This window comes from Protopterus annectens, chromosome 16.part0 (assembly GCF_019279795.1).
Source record: "Protopterus annectens isolate FY-2018-M chromosome 16.part0, PAN1.0, whole genome shotgun sequence".
NCBI classification, from domain to species: Eukaryota; Metazoa; Chordata; order Ceratodontiformes; family Protopteridae; genus Protopterus; species Protopterus annectens.
Window position 1 is genome coordinate 500611018 of NC_056750.1, and position 24196 is coordinate 500635213.

Here is a 24196-nt window from a genome sequence, read left to right on the forward strand (position 1 = left end):
AAAGAGATGGCAGCCAACTGGATATAGATGGTGGAGTGGCTGGCTCCACACTGAAAAAAGTATGTCAGAAAATTAAATTGCTGGGAGAGGGGCTAAAAAAGTGCCAGCGTTCTTCTCCACAGCCCAAACAGAAAACCTTTTCTATTTGCTCTTACACAGTTTCTGGTGGAAGGTCTTTGTGAGGAAGCTAGAATGTGGACAACAGAAGGGGAAAACCTGGACTGCCGAACAATCATTGTAATTGAAGAAACCATGCAAGTCAATTTAAAGGTCTGATTGTTCACGTGAGGCGACCCTGACAACCAAGACAGTAAGTCTGTGTCAGACCCCAGCACCCAGGGAGGGTGAATTAGAGGAGGCCAGAGAGAGAGAACCCACACTTGTCGGGGCCAATAAGGGGGTTATGAGGATGACTTTGACCTTAAATGCTGATGCTTTCTATAAGAACTTTGGGATCAAAGGAGTTGGAGGAAAGGCATAAAGGTGTCACAGGGGGCCAAGGGTGCATTAGATCATTCAGTGGTGACTCCCACTGATGGGGTACTAGAGCAAAGAATTTGTTGTACTTGATGTTTAGGGGAGACAGAAACAGACTGCAACAATGTTGGCCCCAACAGTTGAAAATCTGCTCTGTTACCAATGGATTGAGGGACCACTCTTGAAGAAGTAGAATGGATATGATCAACCTGTCCACAAGAATGTTGGATCTCCTTGAGATATAAACTGCCATAAGAAAGCAGTGAAAATATGTCGCTCATTGCCACTTTCTCATAGCCTCTCAACACAAGGTTTAAGATATGGTTCCTTCCTGTTTGTTGATGTACCAAACCACAGCCAGGTTGCCTGTCTGGATAAAAATCACACCCAAGGGGAGAAAATCCTGAAAGGCCTGCAGTGCTACAAGGACTGCTCTCATCTTCGAGATACTGATGTGAAGGCTGTGTTCTGTTTAAGACTATGTGCCCTGGACAGTCCTTCCCAGATAATACCTCCACATCCCAGCTGTGGTCACTATGGCCGGTGGGGGGTGAAAGCAAATCCCAAATGAAGACATGGAGAATTTAGCAATCACTCTATGTGATCTTTGCAGATGTTCGGAGGATGTGCAGATAGGACATTGGTTGTGTTCTGATTGATAGGACCACCAGTGTCCACTAAAGGACTCACATATGGAACCTGGCTACTTGACCCAAAATAATGAAGGCAGCCATGGAGTCTAAAAGGCAACTCATTATCCTGGCAAGTGGCTTCCAGTAGGTCAAGACTTGAGCTTGTTGATGGAGGGATGAGATCTGTGTTTGAGGGAGTCTTGTTATCAGAGATTTTATGACAAAAAGTGCCCCAATGAATTTCAGAGGCTGAACTGGTTGTAGTTTGGATTTTTGTAGGATGGCTGTTATTCCCAAGTCATCACATAGGTGGATCAAGGAGTCCTTGAACTGAATGAGTAGATCACTGGAAGGAGTGGTAATGAGCCAGTCGTCCAAATAGGGGAACACTCATTACCACTGCAGTTTGTAGTCAAGCTGCTGCTACTGCCATGCATTAGGTAAACACCTGGGGGGGCTGTGGTGAGTCCAAAGGGCAGAGCCCTGAATTGGACGTGAGTTGTTTCCCAGATGGGAGCAAAGATATCTCCTGGATTGCCTGTCCAGTTTTATGTGGTAGTACACCTCAACACAGAATAGACTGAACAATGACCATCCAGAATTTCATGCGTTTCATAAACTTATTTAAGTGACAAAGGTACAAAATTAACTTTTAGGTCACCACTATTCTTTGGCACCAAAAAGAACCTTGAGTTAATTCTGGATCCTTCCTGGTATGGGACCTTTTTGATGACTTGATTATTTAAAAGCTTTTTTTTCTCTAAACTGGCATTTTTCTTTGTGAGGGTGGATCATCAGGAATTTTTCTTGAATGCAATGGAGGAGAATAAAAACAAATAAAGTAGCCTGTCAAAATGATTCTCAACACCCACTTGTCTTGAGTGATGGATAAGCATCCCTCACCTCGACTGCCTCCTGAGAGTGACAGCAAGGCAACCCTTCAGGAATACTGGAAAGGCTTCCCAGATACTGGACCTCTGAAGCCTTGATTCTGTGGATTACATCTGCCTTTTGGGTAACATCTAATATGCGAGTTCCCCTTCTGCCAGCAGAAGCCTGCTCTCCAAGAGAGTTGGGTGAAAAAACATGTGATTTTTGCAACTATATTCTCTTCCCTGCCTTCTGGTTTCTGGAGAAGATCTTTTAAGAGAGCAAGAATTTGATTCCTATGGCAGATACAGATTTGTCATCCTTTTCACTCCTGGAAATAGTTTCCTTCACTTTTGGAATGAGCAAGGTTGATCTGTCATAAGGGACATTGACAGATGACATTATAAAGTGCTCCACAACATCGCATAACCATATCCAGGTATGTCCTCTGATGCAAATGCCAATTCCAGCTGCCCTAGACTCACCCTCTGTAGCATTAGTGATAAGGCGCATAGAGGTGTTGGACAAGGACTGTAAGGTAGCCAGCTGAGAATCGAAAGTCTTGCTCCTTGGAGATAGGTTCAACTGTGTCATACTCCTTCCCTGTCTGGGATGAAATGAAATCAATCATCTCATCAGTGGAAGGGGATCACCTAAGTAGTAGACGGGCCAGAGCTGAAAGCCTTGAGAAAGAATAAGTCCACAGAAAGGGTTTGGGAAGACCAACCCCCCTTTCTAAGAAATTCAAGAATCTCACTGAACAAGACATCCTCAAGGAGGGGATCTAGGGGAACTTTCTCTCTCATCGAAATCACTGTCAGTTGTAAGAGACTCCTCCAGGGAATCCAAGTGTCTCCGTTTAAACTTGTATTTTCTATGAACCTCCTCTGCAGGTTGCTCAGGAGAGGACTCAGAAACGTACAAGATCTCTCTAGGGAGAGTAGGTTCAAGGTTCTCAGGAACTGGCTGTGTTGATGGAACTAGAGGAGAGCAGGCTGTGAACCCTGGGAGATCCCATGGGGTGGGGTTAGATCTGGCTCCAAGAGGGAAGATGTTACTCTAGGTTGGAATACCCTTTCAAAAGCCTCAAACCCAGAGCCTGAAATGAATTCAGGTGATATGGCCTTTGCAGCCAAAACTCTTGGAGGTGGCTCAGTCCTGGAAACAGTTTGATTTGGGTCTGAGGCTGTTGCCAAAGTAAAACTCTATCTAGTGTCAAGGCTTGTAAGGGGAGAAAAGGATCTGAAAACTTTTGATTGATCCTAACCTGTCACATTTGGCACCAGTGTTACAGCTCCAAAAGTCTGATGGCTTCAATAAGATAGGAGCTGGCTTAGTCAAAGAACTCAGTGGGGTTGATAAAATATGTAGTCTCATCTCTGATACAGATCTACCCTGAGAAAGAATCAGATCCAGGGGCTCCAATCCAAGAGGCTGGTTTGGAGTAGAAGCTAACAAGGAGTGATTGGGGGGGACTGGTTCAACTGGATCAGACAGTGGTTAGAGCCAGATGTAACCCTTACTGGCTCTGGGTCCAAAAAAATGCCTCATCATCCTGTCCATGTCTACTTCAGTAAGGTTCCGAGAGGATCTAATTGACCTAAAGGATGAGGTCGAAGAGGGAGGCCTATATGAATATGAAGGTCTGTCTTGTACGATCTGAGACCCAAGTCTGGGAGTGGCGCGCTCTCAAAAGAACTTAGAAGGAGATGTGGATCCAATAATTACTGGATCCAAAAATAGCATTGGTTCCAAAGGTTTGCTGAGCTTCAGTGATGGAGCCGATGAGTCAGTCAGTTCCAGAGACCATTTCCTAGAAGATTTTGATTTATCCATTTCTGAAAAAATCTGAGTGCCTTTGTCATAAGCTTTATGTTTGTCCTGTCTCTTTGTAGATGAAGCAGGGGAAGAAGAAGATGATGATGAAGAGGCAACTGGCTTCCCCAAAGGAAAATAGTTTTTTCTCCAGTAGTGGGTAGAAGACCCTTAAGTATTAATTTAGTTTATCTCTCCACTAGAGCCCTTAGCCAAAGGCCTCACAAACTGAGCAGGGTACATCAAGGTTTGAGGGCCAAGGCAGTACACACATCTGTCCTGTGCATTAGAATTGGAGAGCTGGTGTCTGCATGAGACACTTTTTAAAAAAGTCAGCCACAATGACAAGGTTGCCAAAATCACAGCTCTAACTAGGTAAGAGAGAAGTATACTAATTAAAACAGTAAGAAAAAAACTACTATCCTAACCTAAAGCTACACGAATACTATACAAATAGGAAAAAGATTAACAAAATAGTTTTTCCTTTTTTTACTACCCAATAAAGGTTAAGAAAAAAACTACAAGGGGAGGTAAACAGGTAAAAGAGAAAGCACTTATCTGAAAGAAATATAAGATAAATAGTTAGATTTATATCAACTACACCCAAGCAACAAAGATCCATCCAGCATTGAAAGCAGCAAATGAAATCTGAGGTAGTATGTACTGTGCATGGGGATTATGGGTAGGGACAGGAGCCTGAGTACTTTATCCAAAGCTTTGAAGTGTCCGAAGCCAGATCCAAGGTCAGATCAGAGACCCATCTGTTGAGGAATGGATGGAAAAGGCAAAATCAAATCCATATATAAATCTGCTAAATACACTATTTATGTGTTTAGTGAAATTAATATCCTGAAATGGAGAGCCAGAGGACAGTGAAGAATATTTATGGTTTGAGAGGATGCACTGTGATAGAAATGCTGAACAGATAAGGTAGACTCCTCTTCCTCAGGTGATGCTAGAGAAGAACTTCTAGTCCTTTTCTTTTTCTTATTTAAAGCCTTTATCTGTATCAACATGGGTGTAGAGTGCTCCATCATGAACTCCAACCGATGCTGGCCAGATAAAGGGACAAAGATTATTCTAGATGCTTTTACCTGAAGAAGCTGATACTACTTCCTCAACTAATTTCTTACAGTATACAGGGAGTAGAATGTAAATGGTAGAACTGGTCCCTTAGAATACAAAGGAAAAGCTTTTAAAAAGGGGGTAAACACAGGCTCACCCTTCCACAAAGATATTTCAGGGTTAGCAACCTCAAATTTCAAATCATTTGGTCTGATGCTAGAAATGACAAAGATAACAGTTTTACCTTGTATTTTTTAGGACGTGTTGTCAGGAGAGGCTAAACAGGCACAGAATTAACTTCTTAGATCTGTCTTTTGGCAACAATAAAAATACTCATAACCTGCCAGACTTCAAATACAACTGAAAAAGGTACACCAATGCTAGAGTCTGATGGGACAAAGTCTTCCTCATTATAGTCTGCTCTTTTTCTGCATGTCTTTTTTTTTTTCATTTCTCAATTTTTGATGGTTCTGCAATATTTTTCTTCACATTATTTTCTAATGATGTAAGAATTTTCTTTTGTCAGAAAAGATGCTAAAGCTTTATGCCTTCTTAATTTTAGTACCCTGTTTAAATTTATTACATTACTTACAATCTTCTACATTATGAAGAGTCCAAACAAAATGCAAAGAACATACAAGTCTTTTGTGGCCAGCACTCTATCACAGCTGCATTGGATAACCATCTTAGGTTCATAGGTTCATACTAGGCTATCTGCCCTGGGGCATTTATAAGCCTAGCCCGATTGTGTTTGGCTTACACCACCCCTTGATTTGAGTATACTGTGCCCTTTTTAAAGTTTAGTTTACTGTGCCTCTGTCTAATAGTGACACGGAAGTAATCCCCAGGACAAACCTACGATCCCCCATCCACTCATCAAGATTCTTCTTGAAGAGAGTCAGTGAGGTGCTCTGCCTAACATGAATTGGAATTCTATTCCAGAGCGAAGGGAGCCTTCTGGGTTATGAATCTGTCCCTCCAGCATGTTCCATTTATTTCTGTGCTGAGGTTCAAGTCCCTCGAGTGCGTGGCTCTAAGGGATTTAGATTTACTGAGGTGGAGCATGTCCATTAATTCTGGGTTGGACATAACTTTATATGTCAGGCATAGATCGCCTCGAAGTAGGCGGTATGCAACTGAGTAGAGCTGGAGTTTTTTTAACCGAGCAGCATATGGAATCGGTTTGAGTCCCTTGATCCTCCTGGTAAGGTACTTTTGGGGTCTTTCTAATTGCTGCAGGTGTCGGGTAAGGTACATCCCAAAGGGGGCATTGTATTCTATGATGGGCCTGATGAGGGATGAATAAAGGGGCACGATTACCTCTCTTGATCTAGATGTGAATCCTTTCATGATGAGGTGGGCTATGTAGAAGGTCTTTCTAACCACTTTGGCAATATGGTTGTCAAAGGAGAGATTGCTATCAACTTGGGTCCCCAGATCCCTAATTACTTTCTCTGTACTTAATGGGTTACCACCTATGTGGTAATTTGTGGGCACATTGTTTTTGCCAAAGGGTATGACTATACACTTTTTGGCATTTAGCTTTAGACCATGGCTCTGGCACCAGTTATCCGTCTCTGCGAGACCTTTTTGAAGGATGTTTGTGTCAGCTGGAGAGTCGATTATGGCCCAGTTTGCAGTCATCTGTGAACTTGGTGAGCCATAGTCCTCCACGTTGGCCTGTACCTCAGAAAAGTAAATACCGAACAAGAGAGGTCCCAGGACAGAACCTTGTGGGACGCCACTTGTGACCAGTTTCGAGTCTGACATGGCTCTAGCAACTCTGACTCTGTGGGTTCTGTCTTTGAGCCAGTTTGCGACCCATCTTGTGACATAGGGGTTTATATTTAGGCTGGATAACTTATCTATGATGCCCTAGTGGGGTATTGTGTCAAATGCCTTTGCGAGGTCCAGATAGGCTGTGTGGACTACCTTCCCTTCATCTATGGCCTTGGTGACTGTTTTGAAGAAGTCGACCAGGTTCAAAAGGCAGGATCTGCCCTTGACAAAGCCAAATTGGGTAGGATCTAGTGTTTGTAGGTCCCCAATGTCTTTGTTTATGGGTTCCATGATGATCCTCTCCATAGCCTTGCAGACTAGGCTAGTCAGGCTTATGGGGCGATAGTTTCCAGGGTCAGCAGAGGTGCCACCTTTGTGGAGTGGGACCACTGTTGCTGTACGCCATTCTTTGGACACATATCCTGTAGTGAGGCTGAGATTGTACAGCAGTTTTACTTGAGGGATTAGTTCTTCTTGGAGTTCATGTAGGACGCAACCCGGGACGCCATCTTGTCCCATTGAAGCAGTGTTTTTTGCTTTGGAGAGGGCGGCCTTCACCTGAGCATCAGAGATGTTTGGGAGACTGCACTCTGTCGGGATAGATACTTGCTCTTTTGGGGGGGAGGGGGTGGAGAAGTTTGCACTGAACCTGTCTGCCAGGATATTGACGATGTCTGTGGGTTCAGTGTATATTTTGTCGTTTAGAATCAACTCAGAACAAGTCTGGGAGTTGCATCCCAGGTTCCTAACATAACTGAAAAAATCCTTATGATTGTCTTTAGTGTCCTGTGCAATTCTTCTCTCGAAGCTGGCCTTGGAGGATTTTATGAGGGATCGTAATTTTTTGCTAGTACTGATCAGAGATGCCTTCCCTTTTAGGGATTTTGCTCTATCATGTAGTAGCTTCCTCCTTCTGTTGTACAGTTTATTTATGGCTGGGGTCCACCAGACTGGACGCCTGCCTTTGGATGATTGGGTCTTGATTTTGTTTGGGATAGCATGATCCATGCATTCCTGGAGATGTCCGTAGAATGCATTTATATAGGATTCTGCAGTTTGGGCCATAGTTTCCACTGGCTCTGGGGCCTTGAAGGATTCCACTTCGGTTTTGAGAAGTGTGAAGTTCGCTTTTGAGAAGTGTTTTACTGTGGTTTTCTGGGCTGGGGGTAGGGTCGGGATGTGGATATCCAGTGAAATTAATTTATGGTCTGATCTTACCAATGAGGGATATACTTCTGGTATGGAGCATAGAGTCCCCATGTTGGTAATGATCAGGTCTAGTATGTTTTCCCCTCTTGTGGGAGTGGTGACTAGTTGTTCCATAGCATTTGAGTTTATAAATTTCAGGAAGCTTTGGGCTAAGGTGCTGGGGCTTGAATAATGCTCCCAGTCTATGTTTGGGTAGTTGAAGTCGCCCAATATAATGGTGTTCGGAGAGATCTTCATGTTCTCCAATGTTTTCAGGAAAGCCGAGTGGGATTCCTGACTTTGAGAGGGTGGTCTGTAGGATGCTATAAACTGAAAAGCAGTCTTGCCCACTGTCAGTTGCACATGGATGGTCTCCGATACTTTGTGCAATGCCACTAACCTGGAGGTGTGGATATCCTTGATAAATATGGAAACTCCCCCTCCTTTTGTGGTTTGGTCCGGGTTTTGGGGCCGAAAAGCATGATATGAGGTATAACCTGGTAGTGCTGGGGTGCTCTCTGGAGCCTTGAACCAGGTTTCTGTCACTGCACAGATATCGATGTTCTCCATACTGAGGAGAGCTTTGAGTGCATGCATCTTGAGGTTAAGACTTCTGGCGTTTAGCAGCATTACCCTTAGTTTCTTTAACTAAGAGAAAAAAAAATAAAATGTAATGTCAAATAAATAAAAAAACTAACCACTTCAGTAATATAAACATATTAAAAAGAAAACATATATTATGCAGAAGATAAATTTTGCAGGTGCAATGAGAGACATGCAACATTCAAAACAGTGAAAAGAATAGTACACAGTGGAACAATACAGGATACATAAAGGAGCCTAATGCTTACCTGTATCAGTAACTCTGCCAGTATGTGGCCTGCACTGGTTCCTCACAGGGAATATGACACTGCATTTTCAGCTTATTGATGGGAGATGGATAATAGTTTTAAACCTAAATGTTATTATTTACTTTTAGTTATCCTCCTTGAAGAACATCTCCAAGTTTTTTCATAAATACTGTGACAGCTGAAAGAAAGAAATGGGAATGACAGAAACAGTCATCCTTTTATTTCTATACTGTTATGTTTCCTTCTCCTCTCTCAACATCCATCACCCCCCTTGCTGAGCAATAAGCTCTTTTGGTTCCCAGTCCTAATGGCGACTGCCACAGAGGAAAGGAAGGAGGGGACCACCTGCCAAAAGTGGGTTGTCTTCCAAGTGGGTAGGGTACTTTGGCCTAAGCCTCTCCTCTTGATCACAAGAGACATCTCCTACTGAAGCAAAGGCCAGAAATACTGGATTCTCTGGTGGGTGGGTGCTTGTAGACAATCTATAATATAGCCAAGAGGGTTGTTCAGCAGGCTGAAGGCACTATATTTTCTTTTCTGGATACCTTTGTTGCTGCCACAACTATAGGCCACCACTAGGAGATGGTGTCAAAGGAAGCCAGGCTGATTTTTTTCTATAGTAATGTAATGAGGGAGACGTTCTACACTGGGAACTGCTTGGAAATCTGCAGTTATCTTCTGGTGTTGCACTGCCCCACATGTATTACCTGCTGACAGACTGCCTCAAAAAAAGGTATGAACCCCTTTACTTTCTCTTGCTCTCTCTGTTCAAAGCAATTTAGTGCCACATGATAGTGAGTAGTTATAGTCAGACATTGGATGAACAAGGTTATCTAAATTGTATCATGTGAAGGTTCAACTGGAGAACAAAAAAGCAATAATGAACCTGCTTTCTGGCATCATCAATAGCTGCCTCTAACTGACGTGCCAAGGAAGAGCTTTCACGAGTTTTCTCCTCAAGCCGCAACTGGTTCTGATGTATTGTTTCTTCCCTCTTCGCCACAATTTGAATGAGCTCCCGATTCTGGGTCTCTACCTCTTCCAATTTCCTACATTGGAAAAGCAAAATAATTTCTTTGTAAAAAGATAAAAGGCATATAACATACACATTTTCAAATTTCATATTTCATATTTTGTATTTTTAAAGCAACTGCTTACATTTTACGTAAACTCAATAAGATAGGCCATTTAGCCTCATAGAAGCCATCAAACCTAACAACAATCTGAAAAGGAAAACAAATCAAATTAAAAGTACAATTTTGTGAAACATTTGCCATACAGACTGTTAAACAAGAACCTAAAGTAACTTGGGCTCTGTGAAGGACTCTCATTGAGGAGGGACATACCCACTAAAAGAACCCTAAATGGAACAGTTCCATGCAATTTCAAGATGATGTCCATGTCTTTACAACCTGTTGCTGACAACACTAATGAATGCACAAGGAAACAAACCCCAGCCTCCTCCAATCCTTTTCTGCACGTTAAAACGTAATCACACTAGACAACAAATAATAAAGAATTAGAACTCTACTGGGGAGGGGATCCGACACTTGGATAACCCACAAAGATGTCCTCAAACGTGTAAAATTCACAGGTTTATGACTAGTTCTCCAATCAACCTGCTTATTATGTATTCAGGAAAAGGATACCAAGAACTTCACCTTGAGAGCAATGCTTGTTCTTGCGAAGTGCACACTGGAAAGAATAGCCAGCTATAATGTCTGATTAAATTATGAGGTTTCAGCCAGGTAGCAACATTACAGATTTACTGTATTGATCAATATTGATCACCTTCTGCTTTTGAAACACACAGATGTGAATGTTACTGTTCTTTGTTTCCTAAAATGTGCAAACATTGGAGTCAAATATCTGGTAATTTTTCTGGAAGCAATAGATAATCCAAATGGCAGAGATGCAAAGTGAGCATGATGATGAACTACCCGGAATCTTAGGTACTTATTGGGATGTGGAAGTGTTTATTCTTTATATTTAATCTTGCCAAGTAGAAATATTTTTTTTCTATGAATGGAAGAAGTTTTAATTTATCATTCTGAATTTCTTTGACTAGACAAATTAATTCAAGTGAACTAACACATGTAGCATTGGTCTATGAATGCTGTCCTTTTTTGAAACAATAAATAGCTTGGAAAAAAAGCCATGCCCTCTCTTTCAGTGGGGGGACCTACTGTATTGCCTTGATGTCCAGAAGGTGAAGGATCAGTGATAAAGCCAAACTGACCTGGATGTGGAGAGGTGTGAGCAACTTGAGGTCTCTAAAAATTGTGCTATGCAACCCAAGCTGCATCCGAGAAAAAAATGTCTCTAGTTATTGTACTCCATTCATAAAGATGAGACTGAAAACTGCATTTCAATGGTATAAGGGTTATGTACAGGGGAGGGATGAGGGGTATAGTCAGTTGGAGGATCTTTGGAAATTATTTTCTCTTCCCTTCAAAACATGTGACTGATGAAGACTGTTTCTGTTTATATTCTCTGGTTTTGAGACTGCGAGACAGGCATGTGTTTGCAGTAAAATGTATTTTCCTGGTGATGTAATTTATGTGAAACCATGCAGACTGGGCATGAACATTTGCCTAAATGAGGACTGCATTGTCTTCCTTTTCTACTCATGTAATTACATTGTCAGGCAGCTGACCAAAAAGCGCATCCACAGTATTGTAAGCACAGTTTAAAGGGCACCTAATTTATCAGCTATGATGTTCAGCTTTTCAAAAATATCCATAGCCACAAAATCTATCAGGTTTTATATGCATTTTTGTACCTGCCCAAGTAAAGAACTCAGATATGTTATCATACAGGCTATGCAATCAAGTGCCCTTAAACCCGAATTACTGAACATTTGTCCTTATTCCCAAACCTGTACAGCAAACTTGACTCCCTGTCTTTCTACATGTTGCAGATGAGGACAGAGACACAACAAAGTGATACGAGTGTTATGAAGGTACTTTCATGTGGGAGTTTAACTCAACCTGCATGTTTTTTTAGTGGCTGGGGGATTGAATACCAAGGGTGTGGTGGTAGTAAGCTTGCTTTCATACCATCCAGGAACGTCTAAAACAGAGAAATAATAGTCTAAACTCTAGCAAATGTATAATTTTTATACATATTTCTGTGGGGAAAAAGAGAACTTCCACAAGGCCTCCAAAAAACTCTCCTATATAGTTCACCGTGTTGGCAAATGCTGTGACTTTAGGGGGGACAACAAAAGCCTTAAAGAATATATTCATATAGTCAGTGTCAATGAATATGGGGGATTCAATCTACCCCAAGGAAAAGTCTTTCTCTCTTAATAAAGGAGAAGTGCTATTTTTTTTTCTTCTTACCAGCCATGACTCTCATCAGTACCAGGGAGCATTTGTGGATTTTAATGAAAAACAAAGCAGTCCATAGAACTATACTGCCTTGGGTGGAGTGTCATGTAACAGTTTGCTGTTGTAAGGTAGCTTATTGGATACCTTTAAAAATACTCCATCAAAGAGTTTGTTATTGGTAATTGGTGGATACAGAAAAGGAGTGCTGGTGGATGGCTATCAGCAAAAGAAAACCACTTTAGGAGTCAGTTGATTAGGTTTTTCATCAATAATACATTCTGGGCCAATCTGAGAAAATATTTTAGCCATAAAATAATTTTTTAGGTTCTGTTGAAGGAATCAACATTGAAAAAAATCACACCTCATCCTTTCATTGACTCAGATAATGTTGAGGATGAATTGGTTTAATTTTTGAGGCAATTGTACCAGAAGTTGAAGGTTAGTATATGCATTGAACCAAAAAAATTTTGGTTATGATATCCACTGAACCTTTTCTTAGGGGATAAAGTATTGAGCATCTACTCTGTGTAAAGTAGGTTTAGAATGGATATTAACATTTGTCTCACTGAACCTTAACCACAATAGCTGGGAAATCATTAGAAGGGGGACAGGGCGAAATATAGAATTTATGGAGCACTGAAAACATGTATAGGAAAATGCCTACTCAGAGTGACTAGGGACAAATGTCAAGAAAGAGCATTTTTCCCCCAAACTTTAAGTTCCAATACTGGAAACATTTTATTTTACAGAAATGGAGGCACTCTGTCTTAAAAGTATTTCTCCTCCTTCTGCCATCTCAGGATTACAAACCTCATAGGTAAAAACTTAAACGGGGGGAGGGGGGTACAACGGGCTCTACCATTCAGCTTTGGGTAGGCAAGCATTATTTCCAGCATTCTGAATGAGAAAGTCTTCACAAAGTACAGAAGGCTTAATTCAGTGCCTATCTCAGTATGTGTTAAGGTTTAATAAGCTTATTTATGTAATTTCTAGATTTAGATGCATAATGTTTATGTTTCTCCTTCTATTTATTTAAATATCTAGCAGACAGAAGCAGCAGATATTTACAATTAATTTTTATAGTGACTAAGGTTTGTTAACTCTTTCTAGGCTAAAGCTTCTTTTTAAGGCTGCCTAATGTTAAAAAATAAAAAATAAAATAAAATCACAAGATTCAGTATTATGCTTCCCCATAAACATAATAAACACACTACAAGTGAAAATCCTTGTGGGGATTCTGACAACGCTAAGACTACCTTTTGTTGTCTTTCTTAAGGGAAGGCATTAGCAAATTTATTTAACATTTGTTTACTGGGAAAGTCTGACTTGGAATGAGACAATTTTGAGTGGAAGCCAGGGGGAGAAATGCTCCAGATGCATTTCTTTGTAACATGGGAGGAAACTGGAGCACCCAGAGGAAACCCACATGAATGCAGGGAGGACATACAGACTCTGCACAGAAGGCACCTCAGCTGAGAATCAAACCGGAGAACCTCTTGCTGTGAGGCAACAACGTGCACTGCTGCGCCGTCCAAATTCCAATAAAGAGACAAAGTTCAATTTTATTCTGTTAATAAATAAATGTGACAGCTTAACTAACAAAATGAGTGACTCCTGAGGCAAAACAGAAATAGCAGTTTACCCCAAAACTAAAAAAACAACAGAACTGAGAAAGGTATATAATGTACCCTTCTTTTTTAAGCCACAAAACCCTCTCATGGACATTGTTAAGACTGCAATCTTGCATCCTCAGGGTATCTGATAAAATATCTAGCTGAAAGCATTATGTATGGTCAGGCTTTTTCTAAAACATTTGCATGACTTCCTGCAGCAATGACCCTTAAGACAAACATCTGAGTGCTCTGATGTGGAGTTCTACCTTAACACAGATGAAAAAGATGATTCTGTTCTGGCTATAAAGGCATTGTTCCCATGTTTAAAAACAATTCAACAAGAAAGAAAAACATTGACTCTTGCCTTTGGATTGAATCCAAAACTTCCCACATTCTAGGTTGGGGGTTGGCATACTTATTAAGGTGTTCACCTCACATAAACGACAAGGTTCAATTCGTACCTTTGAGGGGAAACTGGCTAGGCTTAAAACAGCATACAAGGGCAGCTAGCCTAGTACTTACCTACTAGCCTATGTAGCTGTCACTGCCAATGAACCAAGACAGCATCTACAGGTGCAGAAATTCTTTGGCAGTGGGTAAAAAAACAATGGGAAAGACTGAATTCTACTAAATGAACTCTCTCCGGAGATCTTCTCTGAGTAAGATGCCACTAAGTACTATGTTTGCTGGTGCCAGTTCTTTAGAGGATATTCACTTCAAAAGTGGTCTCAAAGATGATTAAAAATACAAAAGCATATTCTGTTGAATTCTTTACAACATACAAAACAAAGATTTGGAAACTTAATTGAGGAACTGCAACTAACCGTTCCAGGTTTTCCACTTTAAGTCTCAGCTGCTTATTTTCATCCTGGGTCTGTTGGTACCTTCCTCTGGACATCTCCACTTGGTCTCCTTGTTGCTCAATCTATTAGAAAATATCATAGGTATTTATTTGTATCGGTTCTTTAAAAAACAGTTGTATTAATCATAACAATAACAGTTTCCACTTTGTGACTATCTTGCAGTTACACAAAATGCACTCAGCAATGGCACTACTAAAAACACATTTTTATCAAGAATTTGAGAGCTTTCTGATAGTAATGAAGATCTTTCTAGATGATATCAAAAGCAATGTTTCTAAGTTAGACATGACAAATAAGCCTATGCCCCAAATCTTACCACAAGAGAAATGTATTTATTTTATTTTATTGACATTTGTTTACCGGAAAAGTCCACTGGGCCATGAAGAGCTCATTTTCAGTGGAAGCCCAAGGAGAAAAGCAACAATACAGAGAAAAATAAAATAACAATGTAACAATAATAATATGAAATATAAACAGGAAAAAGCAGAGAGACAACACAAGAGTCTCCACACAAATTTACAAAGTATAATGATACAATGCACAAAAATAAAAGAAATCCAATGAAACCATAGGAGGAATTTAAGAATGAGTGAAATACACCAAGGTAGATAGATAAACAGAACAGTATTTGTGCCTCTAATAAATAAGTTGGGGGAAGTATAGAAATAAGAGCAGAGTGAATACAGATTTACAATAGAACTTCAAGTAGTGCCAAGGAGATTAAGGTTAGTAGCAGGAGGAAAACTGGTTAATACAATTATGGCAATAGTGTAAAAGATAGAATGGTTGAAGAGGTTAGGTAGTGAAAACGCAATGCAAGGTAATTAGGTAGAATGTGAGGCTTAGAGCAAAGCTGAGAATGATAGACAGGGAAGTCAGGTAATGGCATCATGGGTAATAGTAGGTGCATTAGTAGAGTTACATATCCAGTTAGAAAGGAGAGGATTATGAAGGGCATTTTTGAATTTGGGGGTGTTGTTCACTATGTATATATGAAGAGAGGTTATTCCATAACCTGGCAATGGTCCAGCAGTATAGGAGTTTCCTACAGGATTTGGTTTATGGATTAGCAGTAAGTACTGGTATTCAGAATGAAGTGGCTGAAGAGGGGAGCAGAGGGCAAGTAGGGAACTGAGAGCAGGACAATTTAATAGGTTCTGGATGAGTTTATGAGAGGTGGTTAGATGAATAAATAATAGGTGGTGAGGGAATTCTAGTCACTGTAGTTTCCTTAGGGCAGAGCAATGATGGGAAGAGTGGCAACTACCTGCAGCGAAGTTGGCAGTCTTATTGTAGCAGGATTCTAGCTTTAGTTTCAGGGAAGACTGTAGGTTAACAGTGGTGCACCATAGGTTAGAGATGGAAAAAGGTACGTGAGGGTGCAAGCTTGTTTGATTGGTACGGAGAGAAACCTGTTGTGCCTATAAAGTAGCCCTAGTTTTTTGTGGGTTTTACTTATATTGAAATGGATGTGCAGATCGAACTTTAGGTTGTCGTCTATTATGACACCTAGTAATTTGGTATTAGTTACTAATTCAATTTTTGTGGAGTTTAGAGAGATTATATTGAAACCTTCTTTATTGAGAATAGTATTCCTTTAGGGGGTAAACAGCATAAGCTTAGTTTTTTTGGCATTTAGAGAAAGGTGATTTTTTTGGAGCAGGGATTCTACTACAGAAAATGCTGTTTGGGTTATTTGTTTTAAATTATTTGAGTCAGAAGCACAGCAGATTGTAGTGGAGTCTTCTGCATACTGGACTAGGGAGGAGTCTGGAATATCTTTGTGGAGATCATTTATGAAAATATTAAATAGAAGCGGTCCTGAAATTGAGCCTTGAGGGATGCCTGTAGGGTTATGAAGGAAGGGGGAAATAGAGTTATGCCATCTAACAGCATGTTGCCTGTCAGCAAGATAGCTCTTGAACCAATTAAGTGAATGAGAGGATAGTCCTATGGAAGAGAGTTGTGTCAGGATGATGGTGTGGGAGATGGTATCGAATGCTTTGGAGATCCAAAAAGAAAGTTGATACCATGAGGCCTGAGTCACAGGCTTTATTGATAATATCTAGAATGGAGATCAGAGCAGTAGTTGTGCTATGCCCTGGCCGGAAACCATGTTAGGTGGGGGACAGGATGTTACTGTTTAGAAGGCAATGGATGAGTTGTTTTTGGATGCATTTTTCTAGTATTTTTGATATAGGAGACAGAATAGCAATGGGACGAAAATTTGAGATATCAGAGGATGGGCCACCTTTATGTAGTGGGAGGATTATAACTTTTTCCCAAAGACAAGGGACATAGGACTCCTGGACAGATCTGTTGATGAGGATGCTTATAGAGTAGGCTACTGAGTCAGTGGCTAATTTAAGGAATTTGGCAGGAATATTATTGGCAGAGTTAGCACAGGGATTTAGATTCTGAATGAGCTTTTTTTATGTAGGAAGTGGATCTGAGGGAGACATTAAATTCTAGATTGTGGGGTTCCTTGATAGATTTTATGGGTCGGGGATGTAGGTTGGAGAGATTATGTAGTGGTGGAGAGGAGTCGGATGAGGGGAGGAGGTTGGATAGTTGAGCAGAGGAGGAGGATGTAAGGTTGGCTATGGTTTCAATGAAGTAAGAGTAGAATTTTGAGACAATAAGGTCAGGTGTCATGTTAGGGCATGGGCATGGATTAGATTTGGTGCCAGGGTATAGTAGATTATTAATGGAAGACCAAAACATTTTTGGATTAGTTTTCCTATTTGTTTGTATGTTCCAGAAATATTGTTGCTTGTCTTTGCAGATAAGATTTTTGGCTTGGTTTTGAAGCTGTTTATATTGTATGAGGTTGGATGAAGTTTTGGATTTGAGCCAGCATTTCCAGGCTTTATCTCTACTTTTCATAATTTCTCTGGTGGATGTAGATAGCCATGGGACAAGGTTAGATTTGATTCTCTTGGATCTAGTAGGAGTTAAACTGTCAATGATATTAAAAAAAAAAGGTGTTGTTGAAGTAAAGGAGGGTATTTTTAAGACTGTTCCAATTGTAGCTACTTAGAATGCTGTTGAAGGTCTTAGAACAGAATTTAGATAGGTCTTGCATTACTCTAATGTTATGGTGTTTTGATATGGAAGAACAGTTTCGAATGGCAAAGCCTGGGAGATGGTCACTAAGGGGAATTTGGCAGAATGCCATATGTAGGGTATTTAGAGGATCTGATACCAAGATCCAGTCTAGAATTGAGCCTTTGTTGGTTTTGAAGTTAAACCAAGCGTTAGTGTTAATTAGTTGTGTAAAATTTAATAAATTTATGCTGGAAGGGGATTGAATGGATGAAGAATGAGTAGCTATAAGTTCCTTTTAACCCAGGGATTCTTAAGTACCCCCAGACAGTAACTCGTGAAATAAGAAAAATGGAACCTCAGTAGCTAATATTTAACCTCAGTTACCCTTTCCAGGATGTTGTGGCAAAAAAGATCATCAGTACAAGAATGACTTTGAAGAAGCCTTGCTACCATAACCATGAATAGCTGATAGCAAACACCAAATGCAAAAACACAAACATACATTCAGTGGCAAGAAAAATCTATAATGCAGACTAAAAACATATGTATCTGTCATTAACTAAGGGCTTTAGCACTTAACATCCATAATTTGTTGTTACTGCACCCCTGCTGTTGCAACAAACATCAATAAAGCCCTGTATATCTTGCCAAGTTCTGTATGAAACTTCAGCAACTTTAATATTAACCATATAAATTAGTAGATTGTTTCAGAAGAGCAAACCAACAAAGTATTTCATGGTTTCAAACCAGTTCCTAAATTGATAAATTTATTACAAAACACACGTACACAAAGAAAAAAAAAATGAAGATTACATAAAATACCCATTCTATGAAAAATGGGCAGTCACAATTTGGAAATGCCATCTAAAACACAACATAGGAAAACATCCAGAGAGAAGCAAATCCAAGGTTAAAACACAAAAGTGTGAATTCTCATCCATTACAAATTGCCAACAGCTCCAGTGGCATAGAGGGATAAGGCATAATCTACAATTCAGGTCACCATAGGCTCAGACACCCTTTGGAATTGGAGACAGTACACCATGCACACACACACACACACACACACACAAATATATATGTATCTACTTCACAATAATGAAGTACCTAAAGATCAAACTTTAAAACCTTGATCCAAAAAGACTAAATGTCAGAACAACAACAATAAATAAAACAACATTACACATGTTCGATATTACAAACATTCAACAAATCTATGTCACTACCATACACACACATATACACTGAGCTAGTCGGAGGAAGGGCTCTGAGCTAATGAATCTGAGATATATAACATTAAGCATTAAGTATCCTGTTTTTTGCTTATTTCTGAGTTATTTATAGCACTTTTATTTTACTCAGTGTGTGTGAGGTATTAAGTAGAATTTTCTACAATTGTTAAGCATCTGGTTGGGTTTGTTTGTTCTGATTTTTGTTTTCCACCCTCCCTCACTCTTGGTATCTTGTTTTTATACTTGGTGGCTTTGCAGTTGCCCACCCCTACGGTAAATTTGATCTGGGACACTCCTTCCAGTCTAGTGTCATTACCTCATTCTACCTATTCCAGGGAGAACATTTGAGAAGGCCAACCCAGTTAGCTTCTGCTCCTCCTTTCCCCTTTCCACTTTACAAAAAAAAAATAATAATAATAAGCTTGTTTCCTGCCTTTCCTATAAGTTGTCTAGTTCAGATACAGATTTGCTGTATCCAGGACTGTTTGTAAGCTTCTGAGCCTCCAAGCCTTTCTGTGTTGAAGGGAAGCCTTCTAGCTTAATTTTGTTTCTTAGAACTAGCCAGTTTTCTAGTTTCAGCACTCAAATCTGTTTCTTTGAGCTCAGCACTTGTTCAGAACTCATTGCAAGCACTAAATAAGCTACAAATACCTACAGCACTCAACTTTCCTCACTTGTCTAGAGAAAAACAGTATTTAGTACTTAATAAATAAGCACCTATCCAGGCATGTCTAAGGGTCAACTCCCAGTGTTTTCTCCTGTCTACCTGATGGATCTAGGCATCTTGGGGCAATGCAGCAATTGCCTCATGTACACAGACAACCCTCTCCTCCTACCACCCAACACTACAACCTGTGAGAGATGCACTTATATAACCAAACTGGAAGCAAAGCTCTCTTCACCCAAGACTGGACTAGACAGTCAAGAGGAGAAGGTAAACACTTGCACTACACCACACTCATCACATAGTCCCTCAAAACCTACATCACCAAAACACACACACAGAAACACAAAACACACACCTACATTGATGGAGGTTCTCAAAAAAAATCTACCCAAGCAACAGTGACCTCCAAAGCAGAAACGCAAGCAACCTCCACCCCCCAACACAATCCAAATTACACATAGCCCACAAACTCAGTGTGCCACTCAACCACAGCCCATAAGGCATAACAACGTACCTAACACTCTAGTCATAGGTGACTCTATAGTCAGGCACACTGATGTTCCACTCACCAGGCTAAACAAGGAGAAAGTCACTGTCAGCTGCCTGTCAGGTGCCAGGATCTGCCACATAATGCATGCACTCAGGTCACTCCAAAGCAAGTACAAATATGACTCTGTCATTGTCCATGTTGGTGTGAATGACCTGAGATGTACTTCCCTGGACTACATGAAGAGACATGGAGGAGCTTTCTGATCTTGTAGCCCAGGCAGGTATGACCCTAGCCCTGAGTAGCATCCTGCCATCACCCAGAATGATACCACAGTACAAGGACAAAATGATAGACTTCAACAATTGGTTAAGCTTCTGGTGTCATTCTAAGGGGATCCACTATCTGTCTGCCTGGGATGACATGATCGACAAACCACGATGCTTTGCCAGAGATGGCCTGTACCTGTCACCCTTGGGATTCCAGATACTGGCTAAGGCTCCTGCCACCCCATACAGTGCCTTTTTTAGGCAAGATTCAAATGAGAAATTCACCACAGTAACAAGTACAAGCAAGCAAAATCTGAGGGTAATGCTACTCAATGCCAGAAGTCTAAACCTCAAAATGCACTCACTCGAGGCACTCCTTAAAATGGAGAATATCGACATCTGTGCAGTGACAGAGATCTGGTTCAAGGCTCCAGAGAGCACCCCTGCATTATGAGGCTATAATTCATACCACACCTTTCGGCCACCTAACTTGGACCGAAGCACTAAAGCGGAGGGGTGTCCATATTCATTAAGGATATCCACACCTCCAGGCTAGTTGCTCAGCATAATGCATCTGAGATTACCCAAGTGCAACTAACTCTGGGCAAGACCGCAATGCAAATTGTAGCTTGCTGCAGATCCCCCACCATGCCCCAGGATTCACACTCCTCATTTCCTGATACACTGGAAAATATTAGGGTACAACCAACACCCTAATAATGGGCGATTTCAACTACCCCACCATTAACTGGGAAAACTACTCATGTACCAACTCTTGTGCTCAACGTTTTCTGGAATTCATAAATTCCAATGCCTTGATCAACTTATCTACACCCCCACCAGGGGCAGCAATATCCTAGACCTGGTCATTACCAACATGGGCAACCAGTGTTCCACACCAGAGGTCGATTCCTCATTGGTCAGATCCGACCACAAGCAAATCACCCTAGACATCCACATCCCAGCCCCATCCCCCATTAGGGAAACCACCATAAAAAAATTTCTCCAAAGCCAACTTCATGCTTCTTAAGACAGAAGTGGCAAACTTCATGACACCCATGCTGATGGACAATAGAGATATAACTGTTGAATCCTATACAATTGCACTTTATAAGCACTTACACGAGTGCATGGATTGTGCAATCCCTAACACAACCAAGGTGCTATCCTCCAAAAAAGGAAGCCAATCTGGTGGTCCCTTGCTATAAACAAACTCTACAACAGAAGAAAGAAACTGTTACAAAAAAAAGAGTAAAATCCCATGATTGGAGGAACTCCGTGGTCAGCTTCAGTAAGAAGCTGAGATCCCTCATAAAATCCACCAAAGCTAGTTACGAAAACAAAATCTTCACTGATTCTAAAGACAATCACAAAGCATTCTATAGCTATGTCAAGAATCTCAATGGCAACACTCAGATCTGCTCTGAGTTACAGCACAATGGCATTAAATATACAGAACCAACTGATATTGACAACATCCTGGCAGATAGGTTCAATGCTAACTTTACCCCTCTCTCATCCCCTAAAGGGCCCATCTCTATACCGGAAGAATGTAAAGTACCTGTAATCACGGCTGCACAGGTAAAAAACACACTCTCCAAAGCCAAGAACACAGCACCCATGGGACCTGACAACATCCCAGGCTGCGTTCTACATGAACTACAGAACGAACTGGCACCCCACCTAAGTACCATGTTCAATCATAGCCTCACCTCAGGCTTTGTGTTCACTGAATGGCACACAGCAACGGTTATCCCACTCCACAAAGGGGGAGCCACCACGGACTCTGGGAACTACCGCCCCATTAGCCTGACAAGCCTGGTCTGCAAGGCTATGGAGCGTATCATCATGGAACTTATAAACAATGACATTGGTAATCTCCAAACTCTGGACCCTACCCAGTTCGGGTTTGTAAAAGGTAGATCATGTCTCCTAAACCTGATAGACTTTGTTGAAGCGGTCACCAAAGCTGTAGATGAGGGTAAGGTGGTACACACAGCCTATCTAGATCTCGCCAAGGCTTTCAACACCATACCCCACTCTGGAATTATAGACAAACTCACTAAACTAAGTATAAATCCCTATGTCACAAGATGGGTTGCTAACTGGCTCACTGACCGAACCCACACTGTGAAAGCAGAAGACTCTAAATCCAACTTCAGACCAGTGACAAGTGGAGTACCACAGGGTTCAGTCCTAGGTCCTCTCCTGTTTGGTATCTACTTCTCTGAAGTACAGGCTAACAAAGAAGGTCTTTGGCTAACAAAGTTCGCAGATGACTGCAACCTAGGAGCCATAATAAAATCTCCTAACGATGTGGACATCCTACAAAAGGGCCTCACTGAGACAGATGCCTGGTATCAAAGCCCTGGCCTCAAGCTCAATGCCAGAAAGTGCATTGTCATTCCTTTTGGTAAAAACTCTGTACCCATGAACTACCACATAGGCGGTAGTCTACTTAACACCAAAAGTGTGATAAGAGACCTTGGGACACAGGTGGACAGTAGTCTCTCCTTTGATAATCACATTGCCACAATAGTCAGGAAATCCTTCTATGTAGCACACCTCATCACAAAAGGTTTCTCATCCAGGAAAAAAAGAGATCATTGTTCCCCTCTACTCATCACTCATTAGACCCATTATAGAGTACAACGCCCCTTTTGGTATGTACGTCACAAGACATCTACAACAACTGGAAAGGCCACAGAAATACCTCACAAAGAGGATTACCGGCCTCAAACAGATGCCCTACGCAGACCGTCTCAAAAAACTCCAGCTTTACTCTGTCGCATATAGCCTACTCAGAGGCGATCTCTGCCAAACATACAAAGCTATGTCAAACCCAGAGCTGTTGGACATGCTCCAGGTAAAGAAATCCCAATCCCTCCGAGCTACATGCTCTAGGGACCTAAACCTTGTCACCACAATAAACATGCTGGAGGGATAGATTCCTATCTCAGAGACTTCCCATACTCTGGAACAAAACACCTATTTATATGAAACAAAGCTCCTCATTAGCACTCTTAAAGAAAAATCTTGATGATTGGATGGGAGATAGGAAATTCACCCCGGGGATCACTTCTGTGGCTCTGCTTGACAGGGGCACAGGAAAATAATTTTCTTGTGTGGCAAAAGCCAGGGTACCATTTGGCTAGGCTTATATAGGCCCTAGGGCAAATAGCCTAGTACCTACCTATGAACCTATATATCTTTAAAATTCTATTCAGTATGATTGCACATTTAATTTCAAAGTGAAGACATCTACGCAATGTTTGAACATACAGAATACCACATGTAATAAATTACGAACTAAAAAAATTTTAAGGAAGGAAAACTATTTCCTCTCCAGATATTAACACTAAGCCCCTGCCCCCACTTAACACTAGCCTCAAATTCACCTGAATAGTGGTAGTGTTACAGGAAGGTTTTTATTAAGGTAAGCTATAGGGTTAGGACTGGGAGAAGGGACTCCACAGCCCTGCATCACATCAGTAATGGGTACTAACCCTTAATGCTGCCCATTCCTCAACCATAACCCTATAAATTACCTTAATAAAAACCTTCCCATAACACTGCCACCACACAAGAAACTTACACACACACAAACATGCACTAACACTAAATTTATCACCTTACCTAACTCCAACCCTAAAAGACATCCCACCCCCACAACCCCACACATCTGCTGCAACAAAATACAACATTCACAACTGCCCCGCTCAGCTATCCATATCATCAAAATTAAATACCCACCCTCCCTGTGTTTACTGAATGAACCAACATTCAGCAAAATGCAGCAGAACCACTTATATATGTATAAATACATACATACATATGTACACACACATACACACACACACACACACACACACACACACACACACACACACACACAGGCTCAAATGACAAAACTACCATCATAACAGATAAAAGCATGCAAAATCTGAAGGTTATGCTACTCATTGCTAGAAGTCTAAACCTCAAAATGCACTGTCTCATGGCACTCCT

At 41.0% G+C, this 24196-nt stretch overlaps 1 protein-coding gene across 1 annotated transcript in view; it reads right to left on the reverse strand.

Moving 5' to 3' along the window:
• ODF2 (outer dense fiber of sperm tails 2) overlaps positions 1-24196 on the reverse strand; it is a 1208318-nt gene that overhangs the window by 178559 nt on the left and 1005563 nt on the right. The window contains exons 12-13 of the mRNA XM_044058138.1: positions 14447-14547; positions 9564-9726 (exon numbers count right to left, since the gene is read on the reverse strand). Coding sequence (XP_043914073.1) covers positions 9564-9726; positions 14447-14547 — 264 coding nt within the window. The remainder of the gene's footprint in view (positions 1-9563; positions 9727-14446; positions 14548-24196) is intronic.